At 36.2% G+C, this 25,349-nt stretch overlaps 1 protein-coding gene and 5 non-coding genes across 7 annotated transcripts in view; all 6 read left to right on the plus strand.

Annotated features, from left to right (window-relative positions):
- LOC129275892 (uncharacterized) overlaps positions 1 to 14,684 on the plus strand; it is a 28,126-nt gene extending 13,442 nt beyond the window's left edge. For both annotated transcript variants that reach the window (XM_064109500.1, XM_064109499.1), the window contains 3 exons: positions 7,612 to 7,829; positions 12,536 to 12,747; positions 13,286 to 14,684. In XM_064109500.1, coding sequence (XP_063965570.1) covers positions 7,612 to 7,829; positions 12,536 to 12,747; positions 13,286 to 13,493 — 638 coding nt within the window. In that variant the 3' untranslated portion in view covers positions 13,494 to 14,684. The remainder of the gene's footprint in view (positions 1 to 7,611; positions 7,830 to 12,535; positions 12,748 to 13,285) is intronic.
- Positions 14,685 to 15,813: 1,129 nt separating this feature from the next.
- On the plus strand, positions 15,814 to 15,886 carry TRNAR-ACG (transfer RNA arginine (anticodon ACG)). The gene has a single exon. It is a non-coding gene; the product is annotated as a tRNA-Arg (tRNA).
- Positions 15,887 to 17,623: 1,737 nt separating this feature from the next.
- TRNAR-ACG (transfer RNA arginine (anticodon ACG)) lies at positions 17,624 to 17,696 on the plus strand. The gene has a single exon. It is a non-coding gene; the product is annotated as a tRNA-Arg (tRNA).
- Positions 17,697 to 21,253: 3,557 nt separating this feature from the next.
- On the plus strand, positions 21,254 to 21,326 carry TRNAR-ACG (transfer RNA arginine (anticodon ACG)). Its single transcript has one exon. It is a non-coding gene; the product is annotated as a tRNA-Arg (tRNA).
- A 439-nt stretch (positions 21,327 to 21,765) lies between these two features.
- Positions 21,766 to 21,838, plus strand: TRNAR-ACG (transfer RNA arginine (anticodon ACG)). Its single transcript has one exon. It is a non-coding gene; the product is annotated as a tRNA-Arg (tRNA).
- Positions 21,839 to 23,441: 1,603 nt separating this feature from the next.
- On the plus strand, positions 23,442 to 23,514 carry TRNAR-ACG (transfer RNA arginine (anticodon ACG)). The gene has a single exon. It is a non-coding gene; the product is annotated as a tRNA-Arg (tRNA).
- The last annotated feature ends 1,835 nt before the right edge of the window (positions 23,515 to 25,349 follow it).

Raw genomic sequence — 25,349 nt, forward strand, 5'->3', positions numbered from 1 at the left:
TTAAATGCCTTTTAATGTTTCAATAATTATTATTTATTAAAATGGATATGTGTAATTGAAAGGGTAACCAAGTGCGAAAGTGAAAAGAATTGAATAGATAAGGAATGAAATGAAATAAGTGATTCGCTAAGTAGTTCCTTGAAATTGGATGAGAACATAATTAACTTGTTCCATTTTCAAGGATTTACATAATTTATGTGACACAGTTGTGAATTCATGCCATCGTGAAATGCAATGATGAAGATGATGAGGTCATATCCCCGACATTTTCTTTTCTGTTTTGTTGTATGAAACATTACACATCTTTCCATTTTTTTTCTTCAAAAATCTACAAACTAAATTGACTCTTCCTTTAAAGTGGAAGGCCGTCGCTTCTGAAACTTATCTTGTTACAGCGAAGATAATATATTCATATATTTCATATGAAAAATAAAATTAAATCATGGGAAATGGGAACGTGACGTCATCAGTTCCCTCATTACAGATTCATGGTCATAATTATACATAAAACAGCAACAGCAAAAAATAATTCTTGAATAAATGTGTTACTACGTAATCGTTTCGGATTGTTTGTTTAATTTAACTATTCTTATCCAATCCATTTTAATTTCGGGCTGGAGCAGCTTTATAACTGAAAGGTGGGCTTGGCTTCGATTTCGTATTCTCATACGTCACAATATATATAACAAAATATCAACACAATACAAGGAATACGTTTTGATTATAATACAGAAGATTATGACAATGGCAACAAATGAAAGTGAAATATGAAGGAACTTGCATAAAAGCATAGCTTGTAAGGTGTGCAGGTTCCTTAAAAAAAATTATGAAATTAGCAATTAAGAAGATGGGACACATACATAAAAATTGGACAACATTAAGGAAGAGCCAAAGATAAGCGTAAAGACATCGCGGGGTAAAGAATGAGAGGATGAGTGGATAAATAATAAACTCAGGTAATCATGATTCAATGAAGAAGAGACTCGTACACATTAATTGAAGATAACATGATTTTGTATGTCAGGAGACCTTTAACGAATCTGAACAAGACCCTCGATCGACCCCAAATTGGTTTACCAGGCAAAACAAGATTTTAACAAGTTACAAAATCAGTGCCGAACCTGGGAATGCATGGGTGTGTCATTCAATATCTAAACAGAGTAATACAGACGACATACAAATAAGGACAAAATATTGAACCACAATCGTTCGTGACAATTTAACGTCTATGCTTTCCCCTCTACACGGCCCTCTACGTTCTTTATGTTTTTCCCCCATTTTCCCCGCCCCCAAACCCTCTCTGTCTCTCCACCTCTCTCATGTCTACTCTTCCTCCTTTTTTAATCGGTGAGCATGGCAAAGCTGTAGATCAAAAGAACCAGCCAGACAGATAGGAATCATTAGCGTACATAAGGGGGGGGGGAGGGTGGCAGATTGCCCCCCTGACGAGTCACAACACATGTAGGGACCTATCCCTGCCCCCCTGACGAGTTAGCCCCTGACTGGTGCTTAATAAACGTCCTTTACTTGCGGTTGAAGACCCTGTTTTGGCGGACGAATTTGCCCCCCCCCCCCTTTGGAAAATCCTAGGTACGCCACTGATACGAATGTTATGAGAATGAGAACAGAGCAGTTTTATTTTGCTTCTGATAAATTGAATTAAAAGAATATATATGTCCTTTGATTTCTTTTTAAAAGCCCTCACGGTACACTTCCAACGAATTCGTAAATAGCATTGTTAGGCCGATAAAGAAATAATGATATGAAGGAATGCCAAACCGTGACTTGCACGTGAGGCAAATAATGAATTAAAACAGCACCTCATATCGCTGTATGTGTGATTTTTTGTTCACGAAACCGAAACGATGTGTAAACATTACTAGTCGCAAAAAAATGTCAGTGGAATGATAACTACTATTACTCTTGATAGAGAAGTCATTTATGCCTCTGCCATTGTTTATGCCTCCGCAGACGAAGTCCAGAGGGGGCATTAAAGCGTTGCCCCTGTCCGTCCGTCCGTCCGTCCGTCCGTCATTCCATCCTTCCTTCCTTCCTTCCGTCCGTCCGTCCAGGGCATGTCCAGGGGCGTCGATCCATTTTTCAGATTGGTGGGGGGGGGGGCAAAATCATTAACGTTCCAAAGGCGCTCGATCGTACAAAACACCCACCCACACACGCACACACACACACACACACACACACACATATATATATATACACAACAAAAAAGTAAGTCCCCCCTTAAACAAACATCAATAATTTCCAAACCAATGCGAGTTTTTAATATATTTTTACATGAGCGTGTAGGTAATTTCATAAGCTACCCTCTGAGTAAATGTTATGGACGTATTTTACGTCATGCTTCAGTGAGCACCCTAAGAAGGCAAAAATGTCACTTTTCAAAAGTCACAAGCCAAATATCATGACTTTGATTCAATTTTATTGGAACTAATTCCACATTCTCATCATAAGAAATAGTCAGAAGGCTTGTGAAAGGTACTTTCTAAAAGACGATATAACTTTTTTGGCTAAATTTCACGGTTGAATAAACACAAGTCCAAATTTGCTATAAATGGATTTTTTTACACATTTCTATCAATAAAAATGATAGACTATGATGACAGTTACTTTTGGGAAGAGTTTCTTCAACAGTATTTATCGTTTCACGGTTCAATGAACATTTATTGAAAACAAAAAAATACGATTTTCAAATATCATAGACAAGTATTGTTTCATTTTGCTAACTGAAAATGATCTTTTCTCAACCTTTTCGTTGTGTTCATGACCAATTAATATGTTTCAATGATTCAAAGGCGTTTAATTAAACATTCACGCTTGAATGAACATGTGGAATGTGATTAGCTCTTGTTTACGTTATTGGAAAAAATGCAATTTGTAGCTATGGATATCTGTCACAAACCTCCTTGCATAGTTGATTTGATTTGATTTTTATGAAAATCCCGATGTTTAATGCATCAGTGAGCACACAATACTCGAAAATTATGCAAATGAGAAGAAAGTTCAAGGCCTTGGCCCCGCTCTGTGCCGTATCGAATGGTTATTTTGGTGTGCGCGCCTTTTAGATAGTGTTACTCTTAAGCCATGTGCGAAGTTTCATGAAATAACTGTTGGCAGAAGTAACAAAAACCGTCCATGAAACAAACCCTCATTTCATATTTGTTAAAATTTTGACTTCCTCTCTCATAGACTTGTGTACATTATTGGTGCATATGTTTAAGAATAAGTAACCCTTTATTCAATATGGTGGAACTTTTTTTCAAGGCTGTCTTTAGCAATGTCGTTTGGCAGTAATGTTTATCAACCTATGGGCAAAATTCTGTGCAAAAATGAAATCGATTTGTTTATTTATGGATGAGTGAGCACGCATCAAAGTGGGAAAATTTGTATTTTCAATGTCACAGACTCATTTTAAAGGGTAATAAAGTGAATATTGGGGGCGAATTCGGTTTCAAATGTGACTTTAATTGCTGTTGTTTTTATCATCCATCATTTCTATCACCACACACTTTCCGAACTTTAAACATTTTCATGGTTGAGCGAGCACATTCGAAAACTTAGGAATGAATACTCTTTATACTGCATAAATGTATTCTTTTCCTAACAATTTCTTGGGATCAGTTGAATGTATTGGCAAATCAGTGGTGGATCCAGAATTTTTAAATGGAGGAGGGGCTTATAATCGGGGGAGCCACCAACATTTTCAAATTTTAACATGATCTAACAAGTTGTAGAGGATACTACCATAAACCCCTATAATGATACGTCACAGTACAGGGGCCGCGGAACGGTTTTTAAAGTGGGGGGGGGGAGGACTGAGCCAAAAGTGAGGGGGGGGGGGCTGACCATGCAAAAAATCACAATCGTATGGTCATTTTTACATTTTATGTACATGCTTTTGGAAAAAAGTGGGGAGCTGAAGCCCACCCCCCCCCCCCCGCTTCCGTAGCCCCTGCAATACATTGTGCTCACTCAACCATGAACATACGATATCAAAATCTGGTCTGAAGTGGTTGAATGATGGAGAGTAAAACAGCATAACACCATAAAATTCACCCAAAAACAACTTTTGCCCAACTTCGTATTTGAGCAAACTGAAAAAACGACTCTTGTGACTTTTAAAAATGGTCATTTTTAATTCAATCTTTAATTACTCATACATGTCTCAACCGATCGATCTCATTTTTCCACAGGAGTTGTTTGATTAGTGTAGAAAACCACCTATGAAATATCATATCTCAAAATAAAACGGTTCAAAAGTTACAGCAATTTGATTTAGGGGGACTTACTTGTTTTGTTGTGTATATATATATATGACTCATGAGACACAGACACGTATTTCACTACACAGATAGTACGAGTGCCGAGAGTGAGCTCTAATTTCTTTATATTCTGAGCTGAAAACTTAATATTCTAAGCATTTTTGGTACCAATTATTAAGATTTGTATCTAAAAAAAGGATAGATGCGAGCGCGAAGCGCGAGCTGAAAATTTTGATATTTCGATCTGAAAAAATGACAGTTTACTGGACGTTTTTGATAAAGAACAAGCTATATATCCAAGAAAAGATGATTGCAAATTGAAGCAGTTCTTTTGAGGCTTAGAACTGAAAACGGGACATTTACATTCACCAATTTAATCATTAAAAGTTTGGGTTTTTGCTACAGAAATGATGCGAGCGCGAAGCGCGAGCTGAAAATTTTTATATTCCAATCTGAAAAGCGGACATTTTGAGCACGATTTTAAATAAAGAACGAGTGGTGTATCTCAATCTCGCTTGCTGAACATTACAATCTTGTTTTTTGTTATGCATATCCGGAATTATTGGGGGGGCAAAATGATATGTTTGCCCCCCCAATATTTTCATTGGTGGGGCGATCGCCCCCCTGCCCCCCCCCCCCAGGATCGACGCCTCTGCGTCCGTCCGTCTGTCCCCCACTTGGTTTCCGCGCAATAACTCGAAAAATATTCAATGGATTTAAAATTCTTTTTTGGTGTGTAGGTAGATGACACCAAAATACAGGCTAAGTTCGAATTCGGAGTCCGCAGATCAAAGGTCACATCTCATTAAATATGCGAGTTGGTTTCTGCATGATAACTCGAAGAATATTTAATGGATAAAAAAAAAAATGGTGTGTAGGTGGATGACACCAAAATACAGGCTAAGTTCGAATTCGGAGTCCGCAGATCAAAGGTCAAAGGTCACAGCTCATTAAATATGCGAGTTGGTTTCCGCATGATAACTAAAAAAATGTTTGATGGATTAAAAAAAAATGGAGTGTAGGTATATAGATGACACCAAAATACAGGCTAAGTTCGAATTCTGAGACCGCAGGTCAAAGGTCACAGCTCATTAAATATGCGAGTTGGTTTCTGCGCATTACTCGAAAAATATTTAATGAATTAAAAAAATTTGGTGTGTAGGTGGATGACACCAAAATACAGGCTAAGTTCAAATTCGGAGTCCGCAGATCAAAGGTCACAGCTCATTATATATGCGAGTTGGTTCAAAGGTCTAAATTTGTTCATTATATATATATGCATATTGATTTCTGCACGATACTAACATCGATCATATTGAATGAATTTATGATCGCGTTAAGCAGGGGCATCTGTGTCCTTTGGACTAGTCAAATGTCTAGTTTACCTAGTTTACCTCTGAAATATTCACCTCTGCCATTGTTTACCTCTGTCATTTTTACCTCTGCCATTATTACCTCTGTTATTTTTACACCGAACTTATCTGGCCCCCTCAAAATGTTGCTTCATTACGCCACTACTAGAAGCATAATCATATTTTTTGACAAAAACTATGTACATGACACAAATATTGAAAATGATCAGTTTTTACAATTCGTTTGAAGACGCACGTAATCAACTACCTCGGGAATTTTAAGAAATAAAATCAACATTGATTTACAGTCCCCCCACTAATGAACTTTAAGGAAACTTGGGTAATTCAAATTAATACATTGGTTATGATATTGGGATTAGATCCATACAATCACGCAATGTAGCTAAAAAGCAAAACGAGGTGACTACTCTGACATGTACACAAATGGTAAGAAAATATAAAGCCACAGAGTCACCATGTTGTGCTACTCTTAGTTTATCTTTTATCTAAAAATCTAATAGTGATTCTATACCATTTTCATGAATTTTGTTAACCGTTGTTACATTTCATTTCAATTTCCGTCATTTTTTGTTTATTCGTTTATAAAAAAAATAAAAAATTAGACCTATTTTGTCCTTGTGACTTTTTTGGTTTTTATTTTTGGATAAGCCTTATTATTTTCCATAAGTCATTCGGCTACGTTTAGGAAAAAACAATGAACATCATATTTAATGCATGGGATTATTGTTAACATTACTAAAGCGAGGAATGGGAAAGACTCGACCTAGAACAAAACCCTCGTCACTGGGGCCGAGATATTTGATCGAGGAAAGAAAAAGAACTATCAATTTTGTTTTATATAATTTGCACAAAATCAACACTGCCAGGTACCAAAAACAATTCCAAAAAAATTTGTGATGTTGAGAAATAAAATGCCATCGCCATGATTCACAAGCCAAATACTCATTTTTATTTATTTTTGTGGAGACATTAAAGATATTATATTTTTCGAGCAAGATAGGAAGTAGGAAAGTATATCAAAGTTCTGTCAATGAAACATAGCCGGGAGTAAAATGATTAATTTTGAGGGGTTGGGAATTTCAACGTTATATATAGAATAATTGTATTATATTTTTAAGAATAACAATTTGTGTAGTGGGTTTTACGGTGCACCATGCATCTTTCGTGGGCCATATTTGGCTCTGACAAAAAGCGCCCATCTGGACGTTTCGACAAGAAAATGTGTATTGTCGCCTTCGGGAGAATGTAACAATTTGTTTAATTATTTGTGATTTTATTAGTGAATAGATTCAATCTCTAATAAATCGAGACTTTCCTTTATATTCTGAAATCTGTAAATACATTATCTTCATTTTAAATCTATGACAGAATTAATTTAAATTCGGAAATTATATCCTTTACATTTTTTTACCATTTTCTTTCGTTTGGTAGCTTTTCAATGTTTGTAATTTTCAAACCTCAAATTTTCGCTCTTGAAAACAAGAATCGTATCGTCCTAATTAAAAATAATAGCCAATTTTTATGAAGCGCTTTTCCCAGAATGGCTCAAAGCGCGTTACAGTATATTATTACCCCGGTCATTGGATTCATTTCAATCCCGCGCGAAAAGTGCATAATTTCCACTCCCTGGGGAGCATTCCTTGCATTCATCGCAGCCTCATTATGGCGCTGGCAAAATCAAACATAAAATATCTTTCGCATCCTACCGGGTACCTATTTAGCACCTGGGTCGAGAGTGGCAAAGAGTGGATTAACGCCTTGCCAAAGGACGCTAGACCGCGGTGGCATTCGAGCACACGACCCTCTGTTTACAAGGCGAGAGTCAGAACCACTACACCACGGCTCTTCCAATTAAATGAATTATGTAAGAATTTATATTTCTGTAAGGTAATGAATGAATGTATGAACTCAACTGATAGATGAGATGGACCGAAATGTTTTCATCGTTTTGACCGCAGTTCCGCAGGAGCGCGCCATCATCAACAAGGAGCGATCAGCGGGAGCCTACCGTCTCTCCAGCTACTTCTTCTCCAAGATCCTGAGCGAGCTCCCTCTGAAATTGGCCCTCCCTTTCTGCTCCTCCACCATCGCCTACTGGCTGGCGGGGCTCAACGCGTCTCCCGGTGTCTTCGTGGGGTTCACCATCACCATCCTCCTGAACAACCAAGTGGCGCATGTGAGTATTGTTTTCGAATTTATAAGAGAGGGGGCAGGAGAACTTCAACTTTGTTGAGTTTTCTGGCAAACTAACGCCCCCCCCCCATTCTTGGCCGATAACGAAGAAATTATGATATTTTGGATTTTTACGAAAAAAATGAAACGCCAAGTGCCCAAATTATTAAATTTATAGTATTTGTGTGGGCCTATGTATTGATAAACGATAAATATTCTATACGAATAAAACAATCTCATGTATTGTATAATTTCGTAAATGATATCACATTTAGCCGCATAACCTTTTATAATGAATATAGAATAAGAATGATTTTATAGCATATCTTTTAAATAGTAGTAAACATGACAGCTTCAGCAATTTGGGATCGGATGGGGTTCAGAGTTGGAAAACATTTGAGGCAATTAAAACTGAAACTTATTGGCCATTAATGTTCAGGCGGTAATACCATAAGATGACATTTATTACATTAAGAACATTTTCGTTTGATGGGTGACGGATGCCAGAATAGGAAAATATTTCCTCTGAATTCCCATTAGTGATTCAAAAAGTATTGTTCCACCAAAAGCAATTTCCAGATCTTCCGACCTTCAAGGATTTTCAGGAAAATCGATAGAAAAGTCTATTAATTCTTAAGGTGAATTAAATTGATTTGATGATGATCCCCTTTGCAATTGAATTATGTATTCGTCGAGTCATTAATTTATGTGTCTTTTTTTTCTTAAAAGATGATGTTTCATAAGGCTGTTAATCAAGCATATGAAGTAACCCCCGTCTGGGCTATTTTGACCCCCCCCCCAAAAAAAATGTCATCTTCAAGACTGAATATTTTTTTTCACAAGATAATATCGTTATGTAACTGAAATATGCTTAATTATATTACTATTAATATGCTAAATTATGAATGAAATATGTTTTCTCACTCTCTCTCTCTCTCTTTTTCTCAAATCAACAAAAAAAAATATTAAACGAGGATGTAATTACCCTTTGTAGATTTTTGACAAATTCATTTTATGCGCTCTTTAGAAATTAATTTCTTATATATTTTTTTTCTCTCTTTGAGTCAGTGTTGTTTTTGGCGCCGAAGCAAACAAACTAAGAAACAAACAAACATTGAAAACCGATTTTACACCATAAGCAGAAATAAAACAAGGCAGTTATACAGAAAAGTTACAAATTTTGAAAATTTCCCAATTATTTTCGGATCGTTTTTTCCTTTTTGAAAATTATCAAATATGCGACATTTACATTCTAAGGTGTGTCCAATGGAAGCAAAATGGTAAACTCATAAGAATCCATGTTCCAGATATTCCTTCAATTTAAACGCGAAAATGTGGATAGTGACTGATCCAACGACTTGAAACTTTTAAACACGTTGTTTAACCCCGTCATCCGAGCAACTGTTGTTTAAAGTTTATAAACAAGATGTTTAAAGTTTCAAACAAGCTGAGCTAAAAAAAGTTTGAACAATTTTAACAAAGTGTAAGCAGTTATCTAAAAATCTAAACAACTTGTAAGAATGACGTGCTTAAGCTGCGCGCTAAAAATATGTTTTTTTTTTTATAACAGTGCATGGAGATTCTGCGCATGGTCTTTATAAAAAAATGTAATCGCTCATATACTTGCACAAGATTTGTATTATCCGTTAAGATCAGATGATATCTGATAATAACATGATTAAGATCAGGGTTATGAAATGAGACGTGATGAGAATTTATTTTAAATAGTGAAATAGTCTGGGTTTTTTTCAAACTTCGAGACAAAAATAGCAATTAACATACTAAGATAAAAGTGATTACATTATCAGAATGACAAAAGCTGGGAACATAAATATTTCAAATCTAATTTCCTTTTCATATAAATGGCAGATGACTTTAATGTTCATGTAGTTTCATCTGATACGATATGTTTCCTCTCATACTAATGTTGCTTCCCCCTACCTTCTTCCTCCATGCTCACTCCCTCATCCCAATCCAATATCCACCATGACCCTCATGGGAAGAGGGAGGGGGGGGGTGATGAAGCACCCCTGGGGTTTCCTTGGGGTGCATTGTATATAATAAGCAGCACCCCTGGAAATCGCATTGGTATGTTACTGTAGAAATTTGCTCCAAATCACCTTCATTTTTTAGCGAATGCCTTTTTCTTTACTTGTTCGCTTGTCATTTTTTTCTTTGATTGTCAAAAAAATTCTGACCAAATCGCCTTCATTTTTTTAGTGCCCCCCCCCCTTTTTTGTTGGCTTGTCATCTTATTTTTCAAAACCAGCACCTCCTCTTGAAAAAAGAAATCTTCCAGGAACTGGATGTCTACTCCTTCACACTTTCCTGTTCCTTTTAAGCTTCTCTCCTTGTTTCTCCTCCACCCCTTACATTTCTACAATGTCATACATCCTTCCCTTCATTTTTGTATTGTCTGATTTTCTTATATTATTATTATCTTTCCGTCGCCTTTCTCACCCCCATTTTTTGTCTCGCCTGCATAGACTATAGGCGCCGCTTTTCCGACGGTGGCGTCGGCGACGACGCGCCGTCAACATTGAAATCTTAACCAAGGTTAAGTTTTTGAAATGTCATCATAACTTAGTAATTATATGGACATAGTTCATGAAACTTGGACATATAAGGGTAATAGTGTATCACTAAAGATCTTGCCTGAGTTTCGGGTCACATGATTAAGGTCAAAGGTCACTTAGGGTCAACGAACTTTGGCCATGTTGGGGTTGTTTGGGGAATTGTCACCATAACTTTAAAAGTTTATGGATCTAGTACATGAAACTTGGACAAAAGCGCAACCATGTATCCCTGAATATCATGTGCGAGTTTCAGGTCACATGATGAAGGTCAAAGGTCACTTAGGGACAACGAACATTGGCCATATTGGGGGTATTTGAGGAATTGTCATCATAACTTTAAAAGTTTATGGATCTAGTTCATGGAATTGGACATAAGAGCAATGAAGTATCCTTGAACATCCTGTGCTAGTTTCAGGTCACATGACCAAGGTCAAAGGTCATTTATGGTCCACAAACTTTGATAATGTTGGGGGTATTTGTGGAATTGCCATCTTAACTTTAAAAGTCTATGGAGCTAGTTCATGAGACATAAGAGCAGCAATGTATCCCTACCCTGTGTACATTTCAGGAACATGGCCAAATCAAAGTTCATTTAAAGGTCAATGAACTCTGGCCGTGTTCGGAGGATGTGTTGAATTGGCATCATAACTTATGAAGTTTATGGATCTAGCTCATGAAACATCGACATAAGGGTAATCAAGTATGAATGATTGTTTTGCACATGTCTTAGGTCACATGATCATGGTCAAATGTCATTTTGGGTCAATTGACATACTATTTTATTATCATATTGGTGTTTTCTTCTGTGAATAATTATTCATTAGCTGTTTCAAAGGAAGCACTGCTGCTATACCGAATTGGGTAATGCAGGCCAGACTGCCAGAGGCGTTCCACTTGTTTTTTAAATTTCTCGCCCATCCAGATTGGATGTTATAAAAACGTATCATCGAGAATTATAACATGAGATACCGATATAATCTCGGGACCTTTTCGGGAACTTTCTTCTTCAGTTTTAACTCTCTCTGTCATGGCTATAAAAATCGATCGTCTTTGACTTTTGCGTACAATTAAAGTTTCCTTCGGGACCATCACAAGACCATGAGACGATCCAATGTATTTTATCCAGTAAGTAATTTCTGGCACAACTCCGAGTCTCGTCTCTCAAACTCGATTTCATATCCCTATCGAGCCCAATTACCTCTCACATTCATTCTTTGTAAATAAAGAACCTCTTAAGAAAATAACTATCTCTGTTATGTCTGTATGATAAAAAAAAGTGATAATTTTGACTGAGGCCCTGCATGGTTGATTTAATACTGATAATAATCCCCCCTCTGAGAAATTAATTCGACGCCGATCTCTTACGCACCAATGGAGAGAGAGTTTCGGATAGCAGAGGGGGGGGGGGGGTGTCTCGGATAAATCTGATATGAACAGCGGGTGGGCGGACGGGCAGGCCAAAAAGGGCGGGTGTAGAATCAATTTAGGGTTTTCTGTAGGACTTTATCACTTTTAATGTTTATAAAACATCACAAGAACTAATTTTCAGGCAGCTATTATAGTAAAAAGTGGGGCAGCGCTCAAATTTTTTTGTACTTTCTGAACAAATACCTTTTTATTCCGCAGCAGCATAGACAATCCCACTCAACTTATCAAATTAATATTTTACGGTGGCGTGGCTGGAAGGAAAGTAGCGTTAGATATGTAATGTTTCATGAACAGTTGGTCTATCATAATTGTTAGTAAGCCGATTCTGGAAAAACACCCTTTATTGCTCTAACAATTTTATTTCTGTAAGAAAATAACCGCAAAATCTCACTGAGGCGAACTAAATATTTCGACAGATCATGATTTTATATTCTTTATTCATCAATTGGTTATCTTATTCTCTAACTACCATGGCCGTACGCAGAATTGTTTTTCATTGGGACAAAATGTTTGAAGAAACTCGGAAGCGAGGGAGCGAAGTGACCGAGTTTGAATTAAATGATTTCGTGCATTTGTTGCACACTTTTGGTAGATTTAAGCTTTCAAAATTTCTGCGGAAGGCGCTGCGCACGACCATATGCTAACAATTTTAGCTTGATTTGGAGTACAGTGATATTATCCCCCTTTTTTATGCTTCATATTTCAGGCCATCGGGTTATTTATTGGGGCATCGACAAACTCATTCCAAGCTGCTATTGCTGGTGGAAGCCTTTACATGTTGTCTTCACTTCTCCTGGGAGGGTTTTATGTCTCGACCTTCCCACCATACATCGAGTGGTTCCGGTTCACTTCGGTCATTTCTTACACCTACGGAGCGACCCTTCACGTGATCTTTGCGCTTCAACCACAGCCAATCAGGTGAAAGAATATTGAATATAAAATATTTACGTCAATCACTTATAACTGGCATTTGTTTATTTGATATTATAAAAAAAACTCAAATTCATGATTATGAAGATTAGGAGTTCCAAAGGGGAGACTGGGCAGGCAAGTATCCAGGAGCGGGCATTAAGTGTGCCACCCCCCCCCCCCCCCACATCATGAAACCGCCTCTGAATATAGGGGTGGGTCCTTCTGATATCAAATGCCATATACCTTCTGTCATAATTGAAAAAAATGAAAATAATGACAAAAGTGCCATATATATCAATCTATAAATTTTCTCATAATCCAAACTTTTCTACTGCCTGTATTTTTGTCAGAGACTCATCAAAGATTACCTTTTAGCATGAGAGGCGATCCGAAGGGGCCGACGCCCCCAGATATTTTAAATAAAGAAACCAATTTGAAAGAGACGCCCCCTGCTCTCTGATATCACAAGAAATCACTGATAATGCAAATAAGGAATATAATTGTGATATTTTTTTCTTCTTTTGTTTCATTTTATCACCTTCAGGTGCAGTACTACCACAGTCTCGTTATTCCGTGAGTGTTTACCACCGCATGATCCGGCGGCGAGCAATGTCCGGGGTGACTCTATTGTCCTAAAGGAAGCATCCGTTGTCCTTCCCATCTGGGCGTACTATCTCATTCTTCTAGCTATCATGGCAGTCTTCTATCTCCTGGCGTATCTGGTCCTTCGATTTGTGCGAAAACCTTCTTAACGAAACTCTCAATGATAAAATAGTGTCATCCCGCATATTGGTCCAAATCGGATGAGCGCCCTGGCTAGACCTTGAGCGGGAGGTCGTGGGTTCGATCCCTGGCCAAGTCATATACCAAAGACTTTCAAAACTTCTGCCTTATTGTCAGGTGCTAGATATTTTATAATGGAAAAGTGTATTAATAATACCATTTATGCAGGGCTTGTGATGAGAGAGTAGTTCACAAGACTGACGTGGCTACCACTGGTTACCATGCATGTATACATCATTGTCATCATTATTATTATTATAAGAAAATCATATATAATGAAAATACGGATCTATGATGCAGCTCAAAATAAAGGGTACGGGACAACATATATAGTTTCCTCGTATGCCGAAAGGATTAGGAATATGATGGAAGAAGGAAAGGTGAAGATGATGATGGTGATGATGATGATGATTGATGATGATGATGATGATGATGATAGGGATGATGATGATGATGATAATAATGATTATGATGACGATGATGATGGCGGTAATGATGACGATGATGATGATGATGATGATGGTGACGATAGTGGTGATGGTGACGATGATGACGATGATAATAATGATGATGATGATAATGATTATGATGACGATGATGATGGCGGTAATGATGACGATGATGATGATGATGGTGACGATAGTGGGGATGATGGCGGTAATGATGACGATGATGATGATGATGGTGACGATAGTGGTGATGGTGACGATGATGATGATGATGGTGATGGTGGTGGTGGTGATGATGATGACAATGATAATGGTGATGAATTCCTATTTCCATTCTTATTGTAAAAAAAAAACTATCGTCGTAAGATATATATATTGCGGTTCTAATCTAAGCTACTTTTTTGTTAGACTCTATTGGAAGGATATGAAATCATTATTTTGTTTAGATTTCATTATCTGGCACATCTAATATCACACAACATCAATAGTAATGTAGAACAAAACCGTTAATGTTATTATTGTAATATTTGGAAATAAATAACTAAAGATTATACTACACGCGCCCCGAAACTTTTATTTTTCAACGTATTGTAGTACCGTACATACATCAAATATTTATTTGAAATAAATGGTTAAAATTTATTTATACATTCCAAATCTAATGTTTGTGTATTTCTTGTACATTGATCTGAATAAAATGTAGTAAACTTGAACTAAAGGTGTGTATTTGTAATGTTTTTGCCATGAGTGATTTGTGTATTTTAGTTTAAAAAAATAATGTTTTGCAGAGCGAAGAAATCATCAACTTAGACGTTTGACAATGGTGTAACAACCAGGAATGATGCTGCGCGGAGGATGATGGTAGGCCAAATGATGATGATGATGACGACGATGATTATGATGATGAGGACGATGATGATGAAGGTGGTGGTGGTGGCTGTGGTGATGATGACGATGATGATGATGGTAATGATGATGACGACGACGACGATGATGATGGTGGTGGTGATGATAATGATGATGATGACGATGGTGATGATGATGAAGATGACGATGGTGATGATTATGATGATGATGATGATTGATGATGATGATGATGACGATGATGATGGTGATGATGGTGGTGATGATGATGGCGATGATGATGATGGTGGTGGTGGTGGTGGTAATGATAATGATGGTGATGATTTTGATGGCGGCAATAATGATGATGACGACGACGATGATGACGATGATGATGAAGAAGACGACGGTGATGATCTTTGGGTAGAAGAGGATTCAATAAGGAGTTATGCTGCTCGAGGGAGTTACATGACTCTCATAACTTGCTTTATTCTGTTTTATTTTCTAATGTCTCTTCCCATACAGTTTCCGACTCTCACCCCTCTCCCTCTCTCTCTCTCTTATTTCTATTGTATCTATTGTATTTTATCTATATTGATGTCAATTAATCTGGAGTGAAAATTGAAATATCAGTTTAAAATGAAATATTATTATTTATTATTATTTCATTATGAGCAATGTGTTGTTTTTTTTCAATTTTATTTGCGATAAGATTATAGGATGATTTAATGTTTTAAAAAATATTAAGAGCGGTATCACACACAAAAAATAATATAAGAAGGAATTAGCCCAGAGTCTCCCTCCCCATACAAGAACATAAATAAAGAGTTGATGAACCTAGATTTTTTTTTTGGGGGGGGGGGGCATTAAGGTAAGGCAAGTTAATTTTTATCTGTCAAAATGATCCATAAAAACAGTGACATGGAGATTCGAGATTTTGGGATCAAGATTCATCTGTTCATAGAGATGCATCTGATGTGTTACCTCTGCAAGCAGCGGCCCTGTGGCCCAACGGATAAGGCATCTGACTACGAATCAGGGGATTCCAGGTTCGAGTCCTGGCAGGGTCGATATTTTTCATTTTGCTCCCATTTCACCTTGTTTTATAATTTATATAAATGACTTTCTCTGTCCTTCTTATTGAGTTCTGAAAAACATATTGACCAGTTTATTAAGGGGCGTGTTATACCTTGGTCACATTTGCTCTACGGCGGTCGTACGGCGAGTTGAAAACAGCCGTTTTAACATTTTTGTACCAGCTGCATATAGGTGGTTTGCATTAAAATTAATAAAATCCGAAAGGATTAGGAATATGATGGAAGAAGAAAGCGGTGAAGATGATGACGATGATGATGACAATGGTGATGATTATGATGATGATGATTGATGATGATGACGATGATGATTATGATGATGATGACGATGATGATGATGATGGTGGTGGTGGTGATGATTATGATAATGATGATGATGGTAATGAATGCTTATTTCAATTTTTATTGTTAAAAAACTATCTTCGTGAGATGTATACCTTGTGGTACTAATCTTAAGCTACTTTTTTTTGTTAGACCCTATTGGAAGGATATGAAATCATTATTTTGTTTAGATTTCACTATCTGGTACATCTAATATCACACAACAGCAATAATAATGTAGAACAAAACTTCACATGAAGTTATTATTGTAATATTTGAAAATGAATAACTAAAGATTATACTACACGCGCGCCGAAACTTTTATTTTTTAACGTATTGTAGTACCGTATATACATCAAGAATTCATTTGAAATAAATGGTTACAATTTATTCCTACATTCCAAATCTGATGTTCATGTGTTTCTTGTACATTAATCTGAATAAAACGTAGTACACTTGAACTGAAGGTGTATATTTGTGATATTTGCCATTTGCGATTTGTGTATTTTAGTTCATATGCAGAGCGAAGAAATCATCAAGAAGACATTTGACAGTTAGTCTAACGATCAGGACTGATGATGCTGCTGCAGCTCATGATGATGTTAATGATGATGACGATGATGATGATGATGATGATGACGACGAAGATGATGATGGAGATGATGACGATGATGATGATGATGATGATGGCGATGATGATGGTGGTGGTGGTGGTGGTAATGATAATGATGGTGATGATTTTGATGGCGGCAATAATGATGATGACGACGACGATGATGACGATGATGATGAAGAAGACGACGGTGATGATCTTTGGGTAGAAGAGGATTCAATAAGGAGTTATGCTGCTCGAGGGAGTTACATGACTCTCATAACTTGCTTTATTCTGTTTTATTTTCTAATGTCTCTTCCCATACAGTTTCCGACTCTCACCCCTCTCCCTCTCTCTCTCTCTTATTTCTATTGTATCTATTGTATTTTATCTATATTGATGTCAATTAATCTGGAGTGAAAATTGAAATATCAGTTTAAAATGAAATATTATTATTTATTATTATTTCATTATGAGCAATGTGTTGTTTTTTTTCAATTTTATTTGCGATAAGATTATAGGATGATTTAATGTTTTAAAAAATATTAAGAGCGGTATCACACACAAAAAATAATATAAGAAGGAATTAGCCCAGAGTCTCCCTCCCCATACAAGAACATAAATAAAGAGTTGATGAACCTAGATTTTTTTTTTTTGGGGGGGGGGGCATTAAGGTAAGGCAAGTTAATTTTTATCTGTCAAAATGATCCATAAAAACAGTGACATGGAGATTCGAGATTTTGGGATCAAGATTCATCTGTTCATAGAGATGCATCTGATGTGTTACCTCTGCAAGCAGCGGCCCTGTGGCCCAACGGATAAGGCATCTGACTACGAATCAGGGGATTCCAGGTTCGAGTCCTGGCAGGGTCGATATTTTTCATTTTGCTCCCATTTCACCTTGTTTTATAATTTATATAAATGACTTTCTCTGTCCTTCTTATTGAGTTCTGAAAAACATATTGACCAGTTTATTAAGGGGCGTGTTATACCTTGGTCACATTTGCTCTACGGCGGTCGTACGGCGAGTTGAAAACAGCCGTTTTAACATTTTTGTACCAGCTGCATATAGGTGGTTTGCATTAAAATTAATAAAATCCGAAAGGATTAGGAATATGATGGAAGAAGAAAGCGGTGAAGATGATGACGATGATGATGACAATGGTGATGATTATGATGATGATGATTGATGATGATGACGATGATGATTATGATGATGATGACGATGATGATGATGATGGTGGTGGTGGTGATGATTATGATAATGATGATGATGGTAATGAATGCTTATTTCAATTTTTATTGTTAAAAAACTATCTTCGTGAGATGTATACCTTGTGGTACTAATCTTAAGCTACTTTTTTTTGTTAGACCCTATTGGAAGGATATGAAATCATTATTTTGTTTAGATTTCACTATCTGGTACATCTAATATCACACAACAGCAATAATAATGTAGAACAAAACTTCACATGAAGTTATTATTGTAATATTTGAAAATGAATAACTAAAGATTATACTACACGCGCGCCGAAACTTTTATTTTTTAACGTATTGTAGTACCGTATATACATCAAGAATTCATTTGAAATAAATGGTTACAATTTATTCCTACATTCCAAATCTGATGTTCATGTGTTTCTTGTACATTAATCTGAATAAAACGTAGTACACTTGAACTGAAGGTGTATATTTGTGATATTTGCCATTTGCGATTTGTGTATTTTAGTTCATATGCAGAGCGAAGAAATCATCAAGAAGACATTTGACAGTTAGTCTAACGATCAGGACTGATGATGCTGCTGCAGCTCATGATGATGTTAATGATGATGACGATGATGATGATGATGATGATGACGACGAAGATGATGATGGAGATGATGACGATGATGATGATGATGATGATGGCGATGATGGTGGTGGTGGTGGTTGTGGTGATGATGATGGTGATGGTGGTGATGATTTTGATGGCGGTAATAATGATGATGACGACGACGATGATGATGATGATGATGAAGAAGACGACGGTGATGATCTTTGGGTAGAAGAGGATTCAATAAGGAGTTATGCTGCTCGAGGGAGTTACATGACTCTCATAACTTGCTTTATTCTGTTTTATTTTCTAATGTCTCTTCCCATACAGTTTCCGACTCTCACCCCTCTCCCTCTCTCTCTCTCTTATTTCTATTGTATCTATTGTATTTTATCTATATTGATGTCAATTAATCTGGAGTGAAAATTGAAATATCAGTTTAAAATGAAATATTATTATTTATTATTATTTCATTATGAGCAATGTGTTTTTTTTTTTCAATTTTATTTGCGATAAGATTATAGGATGATTTAATGTTTTGAAAAATATTAAGAGCGGTATCACACACAAAAAATAATATAAGAAGGAATTAGCCCAGAGTCTCCCTCCCCATACAAGAACATAAATAAAGAGTTGATGAACCTAGATTTTTTTTTTTTGGGGGGGGGGCATTAAGGTAAGGCAAGTTAATTTTTATCTGTCAAAATGATCCATAAAAATAGTGACATGGAGATTCGAGATTTTGGGATCAAGATTCATCTGTTCATAGAGATGCATCTGATGTGTTACCTCTGCAAGCAGCGGCCCTGAGGCCCAACGGATAAGGCATCTGACTACGAATCAGGGGATTCCAGGTTCGAGTCCTGGCAGAGTCGATATTTTTCATTTTGCTCCCATTTCACCTTGTTTTATAATTTATATAAATGACTTTCTCTGTCCTTCTTATTGAGTTCTGAAAAACATATTGACCAGTTTATTAAGGGGCGTGTTATACCTTGGTCACATTTGCTCTACGGCGGTCGTACGGCGAGTTGAAAACAGCCGTTTTAACATTTTTGTACCAGCTGCATATAGGTGGTTTGCATTAAAATTAATAAAATCCGAAAGGATTAGGAATATGATGGAAGAAGAAAGCGGTGAAGATGATGACGATGATGATGACAATGGTGATGATTATGATGATGATGATTGATGATGATGACGATGATGATTATGATGATGATGACGATGATGATGATGATGGTGGTGGTGGTGATGATTATGATAATGATGATGATGGTAATGAATGCTTATTTCAATTTTTATTGTTAAAAAACTATCTTCGTGAGATGTATACCTTGTGGTACTAATCTTAAGCTACTTTTTTTTGTTAGACCCTATTGGAAGGATATGAAATCATTATTTTGTTTAGATTTCACTATCTGGTACATCTAATATCACACAACAGCAATAATAATGTAGAACAAAACTTCACATGAAGTTATTATTGTAATATTTGAAAATGAATAACTAAAGATTATACTACACGCGCGCCGAAACTTTTATTTTTTAACGTATTGTAGTACCGTATATACATCAAGAATTCATTTGAAATAAATGGTTACAATTTATTCCTACATTCCAAATCTGATGTTCATGTGTTTCTTGTACATTAATCTGAATAAAACGTAGTACACTTGAACTGAAGGTGTATATTTGTGATATTTGCCATTTGCGATTTGTGTATTTTAGTTCATATGCAGAGCGAAGAAATCATCAAGAAGACATTTGACAGTTAGTCTAACGATCAGGACTGATGATGCTGCTGCAGCTCATGATGATGTTAATGATGATGACGATGATGATGATGATGATGATGACGACGAAGATGATGATGGAGATGATGACGATGATGATGATGATGATGATGGCGATGATGGTGGTGGTGGTGGTTGTGGTGATGATGATGGTGATGGTGGTGATGATTTTGATGGCGGTAATAATGATGATGACGACGACGATGATGATGATGATGATGATGAAGACGACGACGGTGATGATCTTTGGGTAGAAGAGGATTCAATAAGGGGTTATGCTGCTCGAGGGAGTTGCATGACTCTCATAACTTGCTTTATTCTGTTTTATTTTCTATTGTCTCTTTTGCCATACAGTTTCCGACTCTCTCTCTCTCTTTCTGTTATTTCTATCGTATCTATTGTATTTTATCTATATTGATGTCAATTAATCTGGAGTGAAAATTGAAATATCAGTTTGAAATGAAATATTATTATTTATTATTATTTCATTATGAGCAATGTTTTTTTTTTCAATTTTATTTGCGATAAGATTATAGGATGATTTAATGTTTTAAAAAATATTAAGAGCGGTATCACACAAAAAAAATAATATACATGTAAGAAGGAATTAGCCCAGAGTCTCCCTCCCCATACAAGAACATAAATAAAGAGTTGATGAACCTAGAATTTTTTTTTGGGGGGGGGGGGGCATTAAGGTAAGGCAAGTTAATTTTTATCTGTCAAAATGATCCATAAAAACAGTGACATGGAGATTCGAGATTTTGGGATCAAGATTCATCTGTTCATAGAGATGCATCTGATGTGTTACCTCTGCAAGCAGCGGCCCTGTGGCCCAACGGATAAGGCATCTGACTACGAATCAGGGGATTCCAGGTTCGAGTCCTGGCCGGGTCGTCATTTTGATTTTGCTCAAAATTTCACCTTTTTTTTCAACTTTTCATTCTGTGTTATGAACATAGTTATAGACATAGACCATAGACAAAGCTTAGCAATGATTGTAGAAACATTTTTCTACGATTGATTCCATTGACTACAATATCCATTCAATCGTGAAAATCAAGCGTACGATTAATCGCTAACCTTTGTGTTACGGGACCCAGGTCTATTTATAATATACTACTAAAATGTATGTATTTTTGAAATTATTTTTGAATCATTTAAATCCACTAGCATGGTCTACAACCCAAACATAATCACGTGGAATTATAAACAAAACTTTCTTGCACAACTCGGAATATAATATTTCTAGATAGGTGGCGCTATATAAATATCTATTTCTATCATTATGATGACGTTGAGAGAATTAATCTAATGTAAAACATTTGTACACAGCGGCCCTGTGGCCCAATGGATAAGGCATCTGACTACGAATCAGGGGATTCCAGGTTCGAGTCCTGGCAGGGTCGATATTTTTCATTTTGCTCCCATTTCACCTTGTTTTATAATTTATATAAATGACTTTCTCTGTCCTTCTTATTGAGTTCTGAAAAACATATTGACCAGTTTATTCAGGGGCGTGTTATTATACCTTGGCCACATTTGCTCTACGGCGGTCGTACGGCGAGTTGAAAACAGCCGTTTTAACATTTTGCATGGAGGTGGTTTGAATTAAAATTAATAAAATCCGTAAGGATTAGGAATATGATGGAAGAAGAAAACGGTGAAGATGATGATGGTGATGATGATGATGATGATAATGACGATGATGATGATGACGATAATATTGATGATGATGATGATGATGACGATGATGATGATGATGATTATGATGATGATGATGATGACGATATTATTGATGATGATGATGATGATTATGATTATGATTATGATTATGATTATGATGATGATGATGATGATGACGATAATATTGATGATGATGATGATGATGATGATAATGACGATGATGATGATGACGATAATATTGATGATGATGATGATGACGATGATGATGATGATGATTATGATGATGATGACGATAATATTGATGATGATGATGATGATGACGATGATGATTATGATGATGATGATGATGGTGATGGTGGTGGTGGTGATGTTTATGATAATGATGATGATGGTGATGAATTTCTATTTCCATTTTTATTGTTAAAAAAAACTATCGTCGTGAGATGTATACCTTGCGGTTCTAATCTAAGCTACTTTTTATTAGACCCTATTGGAAGGATATGAAATCATTATTTTGTTTAGATTTCAATATCTGGCACATCTAATATCACACAACATCAATAATAATGTAGAAAAAAGTGTTAATGTTATAATATTTGGAAATAAATAACTAAAGATTATTCTACACGCGCGCCAAACCTTTATTTTTCAACGTATTGTAACACCGTGCATACATCAAGAATTTATTTGAAATAAATGGTTAAAGTTTATTCTTACATTCCAAATCTGATGTTCGTGTGTTTCTTTGTCCATTGATCTTAATAAAAGGTACTTGAACTAAAGGTGTGTGTATTTGTAATTTTTTTGCCATGAGTGATTTGTGTATTTTAGTTTTTAAAAATAATGTTTTGCAGAGCGAAGAAATCATCAAATAGACGTTTGACAGTAGTGTAACAACCAGGAATGATGCTTTGCGGATGATGATGGTAGGGCTAATGATTATGATGACGACGACGACGATGATGATGAAGGTGGTGGTAATGATGATGACGATGATGATGATGACGATAATAATGATGATGATGATGATGAGGATGACGACGATGATGGTGTGGTGGTGATAATAATGATGATGACGATGGTGATGATGATGATGATAACGATGGTGGTGATGATGATGATGATGACGATAGTGATGATGATGATAATGATGATGATGATGGTGGTGGTGGTGGTATATAATCACGTGGATATATAAAAAAACAAAACTTTCTTGCACAACTCGGAATATAATATTTCTAGATAGGTGGCGCTATATAAATATCTATTTCTATCATTATGATTATGTTGAGAGGATTGATCTAATGTAAAACATTTGTAAACAGCGGCCCTGTGGCCCAATGGATAAGGCATCTGACTACGAATCAGGGGATTCCAGGTTCGAGTCCTGGCAGGGTCGATATTTTTCATTTTGCTCCCATTTCACCTTGATTTATAATTTATATAAATGACTTTCTCTGTCCTTCTTATTGAGTTCTGAAAAACATATTGACCAGTTTATTCAGGGGCGTGTTATACCTTGGTCACATTTGCTCTACGGCGGTCGTACGGCGAGTTGCAAACAGCATGTTTTAACATTTTTGTACCAGCTGCATATAGGTGGTTTGAATTAAAACTAATAAAATCCGAAAGGATTAGGAATATGATGGAAGAAGAAAGCGATGAAGATGATGATGGTGATGATGATGATGATGATGATGACGACGATGATGATGACGATGATGATGATGATGATGACGATGATGATTATGATTATGATTCTGATTATGATGATGATGATGACGATGATGATGATGATGGTGGTGATGGTGATGATTATGATAACGATGATGATGGTGATAAATGCTTATTTCAATTTTTATTGTTAAAAAAACTATCTTCGTGAGATGTATACCTTATGGTACTATAATCTTAAGATACTTTTTTGTTAGACCCTATTGGAAAGATATGAAATCATTATTTTGTTTAGATTTCACTATCTGGCACATCTAATATCACACAACAGCAATAATATAACAAAACTGCACATAATGTTATTATTGTAATATTTCGAAATAAATAACTAAAGATTATATTACACGCGCGCCTAAACTTTCATTTTCAACATATTGCAGTACCGTACATACATCAAATATTCTTTTGAAATAAATGGTTACAATACATTCCAAATCTGATGCTCGTGTGTTTCTTGTACATTGATCTGAATAAAACGTAGTAAACTTGAACTAAAGATGAGAATTTGTAATGTTTTTGCCATGAGTGATTTGTGTATTTTAGTTTTGAAAAAAATCGTGTTTTGCAGAGCGAAGAAATCATCAACTTAGACGTTTGACAGTGGTGTAACAACCAGGAATGATGCTGCGCAGAGGATGATGGTAGGCCAAATGATGATGATGATGACGACGATGATGATGATGATGATGATGAAGGTGGTGGTGGTGGCTGTGGTGATGATGACGATGATGACGATGATGATGATGGTAATGATGATGACGACGACGACGACGACGATGATGATGGTTGTGGTGATGAAAATTATAATGATGACGATGGTGATGATGATGAAGATGACGATGGTGATGATTATGATGATGATGATGATTGATGATGATGATGATGACGATGGTGATGGTGATGGTGGTGGTGATGATGATGGCGATGATGATGATGGTGGTGGTGGTGGTAATGATGATGATGGTGATGATTTTGATGGCGGTAATAATGATGATGACGGCGACGATGATGACGATGATGATGAAGACGACGACGGTGATGATCTTTGGGTAGAAGAGGATTCAATAAGGGGACTTTATGCTGCTAGAGGGAGTTACATGACTCTCATAACTTGCTTTATTCTGTTTGATTTTCTTATGTTTCTTCCCATACAGTTTCCGACTCTCACTCCTCTCTCTCTCTTTCTGTTATTTATATTGTATCTATTGTATTTTATCTATATTGATGTTAATTAATCTGGAGTGAAAATTGAAATATCAGTTTAAAATGAAATATTTCATTATAAGCAATGTGTGTAATTTCAATTTTATTTGCGATAAGATTATAGGATTTAATGTTTTAAGAAATATTAAAATCGGTATCACAAAACAATGAAAATAAGAAGGAATTATTAGCCCAGATCGAGTTTCCCTCCCCATATAAGAACATAAAGAAAGAGTTGATAAACTTCGATTTTTTTTTGGGGGGGGGGCATTAGGGTAAGGCAAGTTAATTTTTATC

The sequence above is a fragment of the Lytechinus pictus genome, chromosome 14 (assembly GCF_037042905.1).
Source record: "Lytechinus pictus isolate F3 Inbred chromosome 14, Lp3.0, whole genome shotgun sequence".
NCBI classification, from domain to species: Eukaryota; Metazoa; Echinodermata; class Echinoidea; order Temnopleuroida; family Toxopneustidae; genus Lytechinus; species Lytechinus pictus.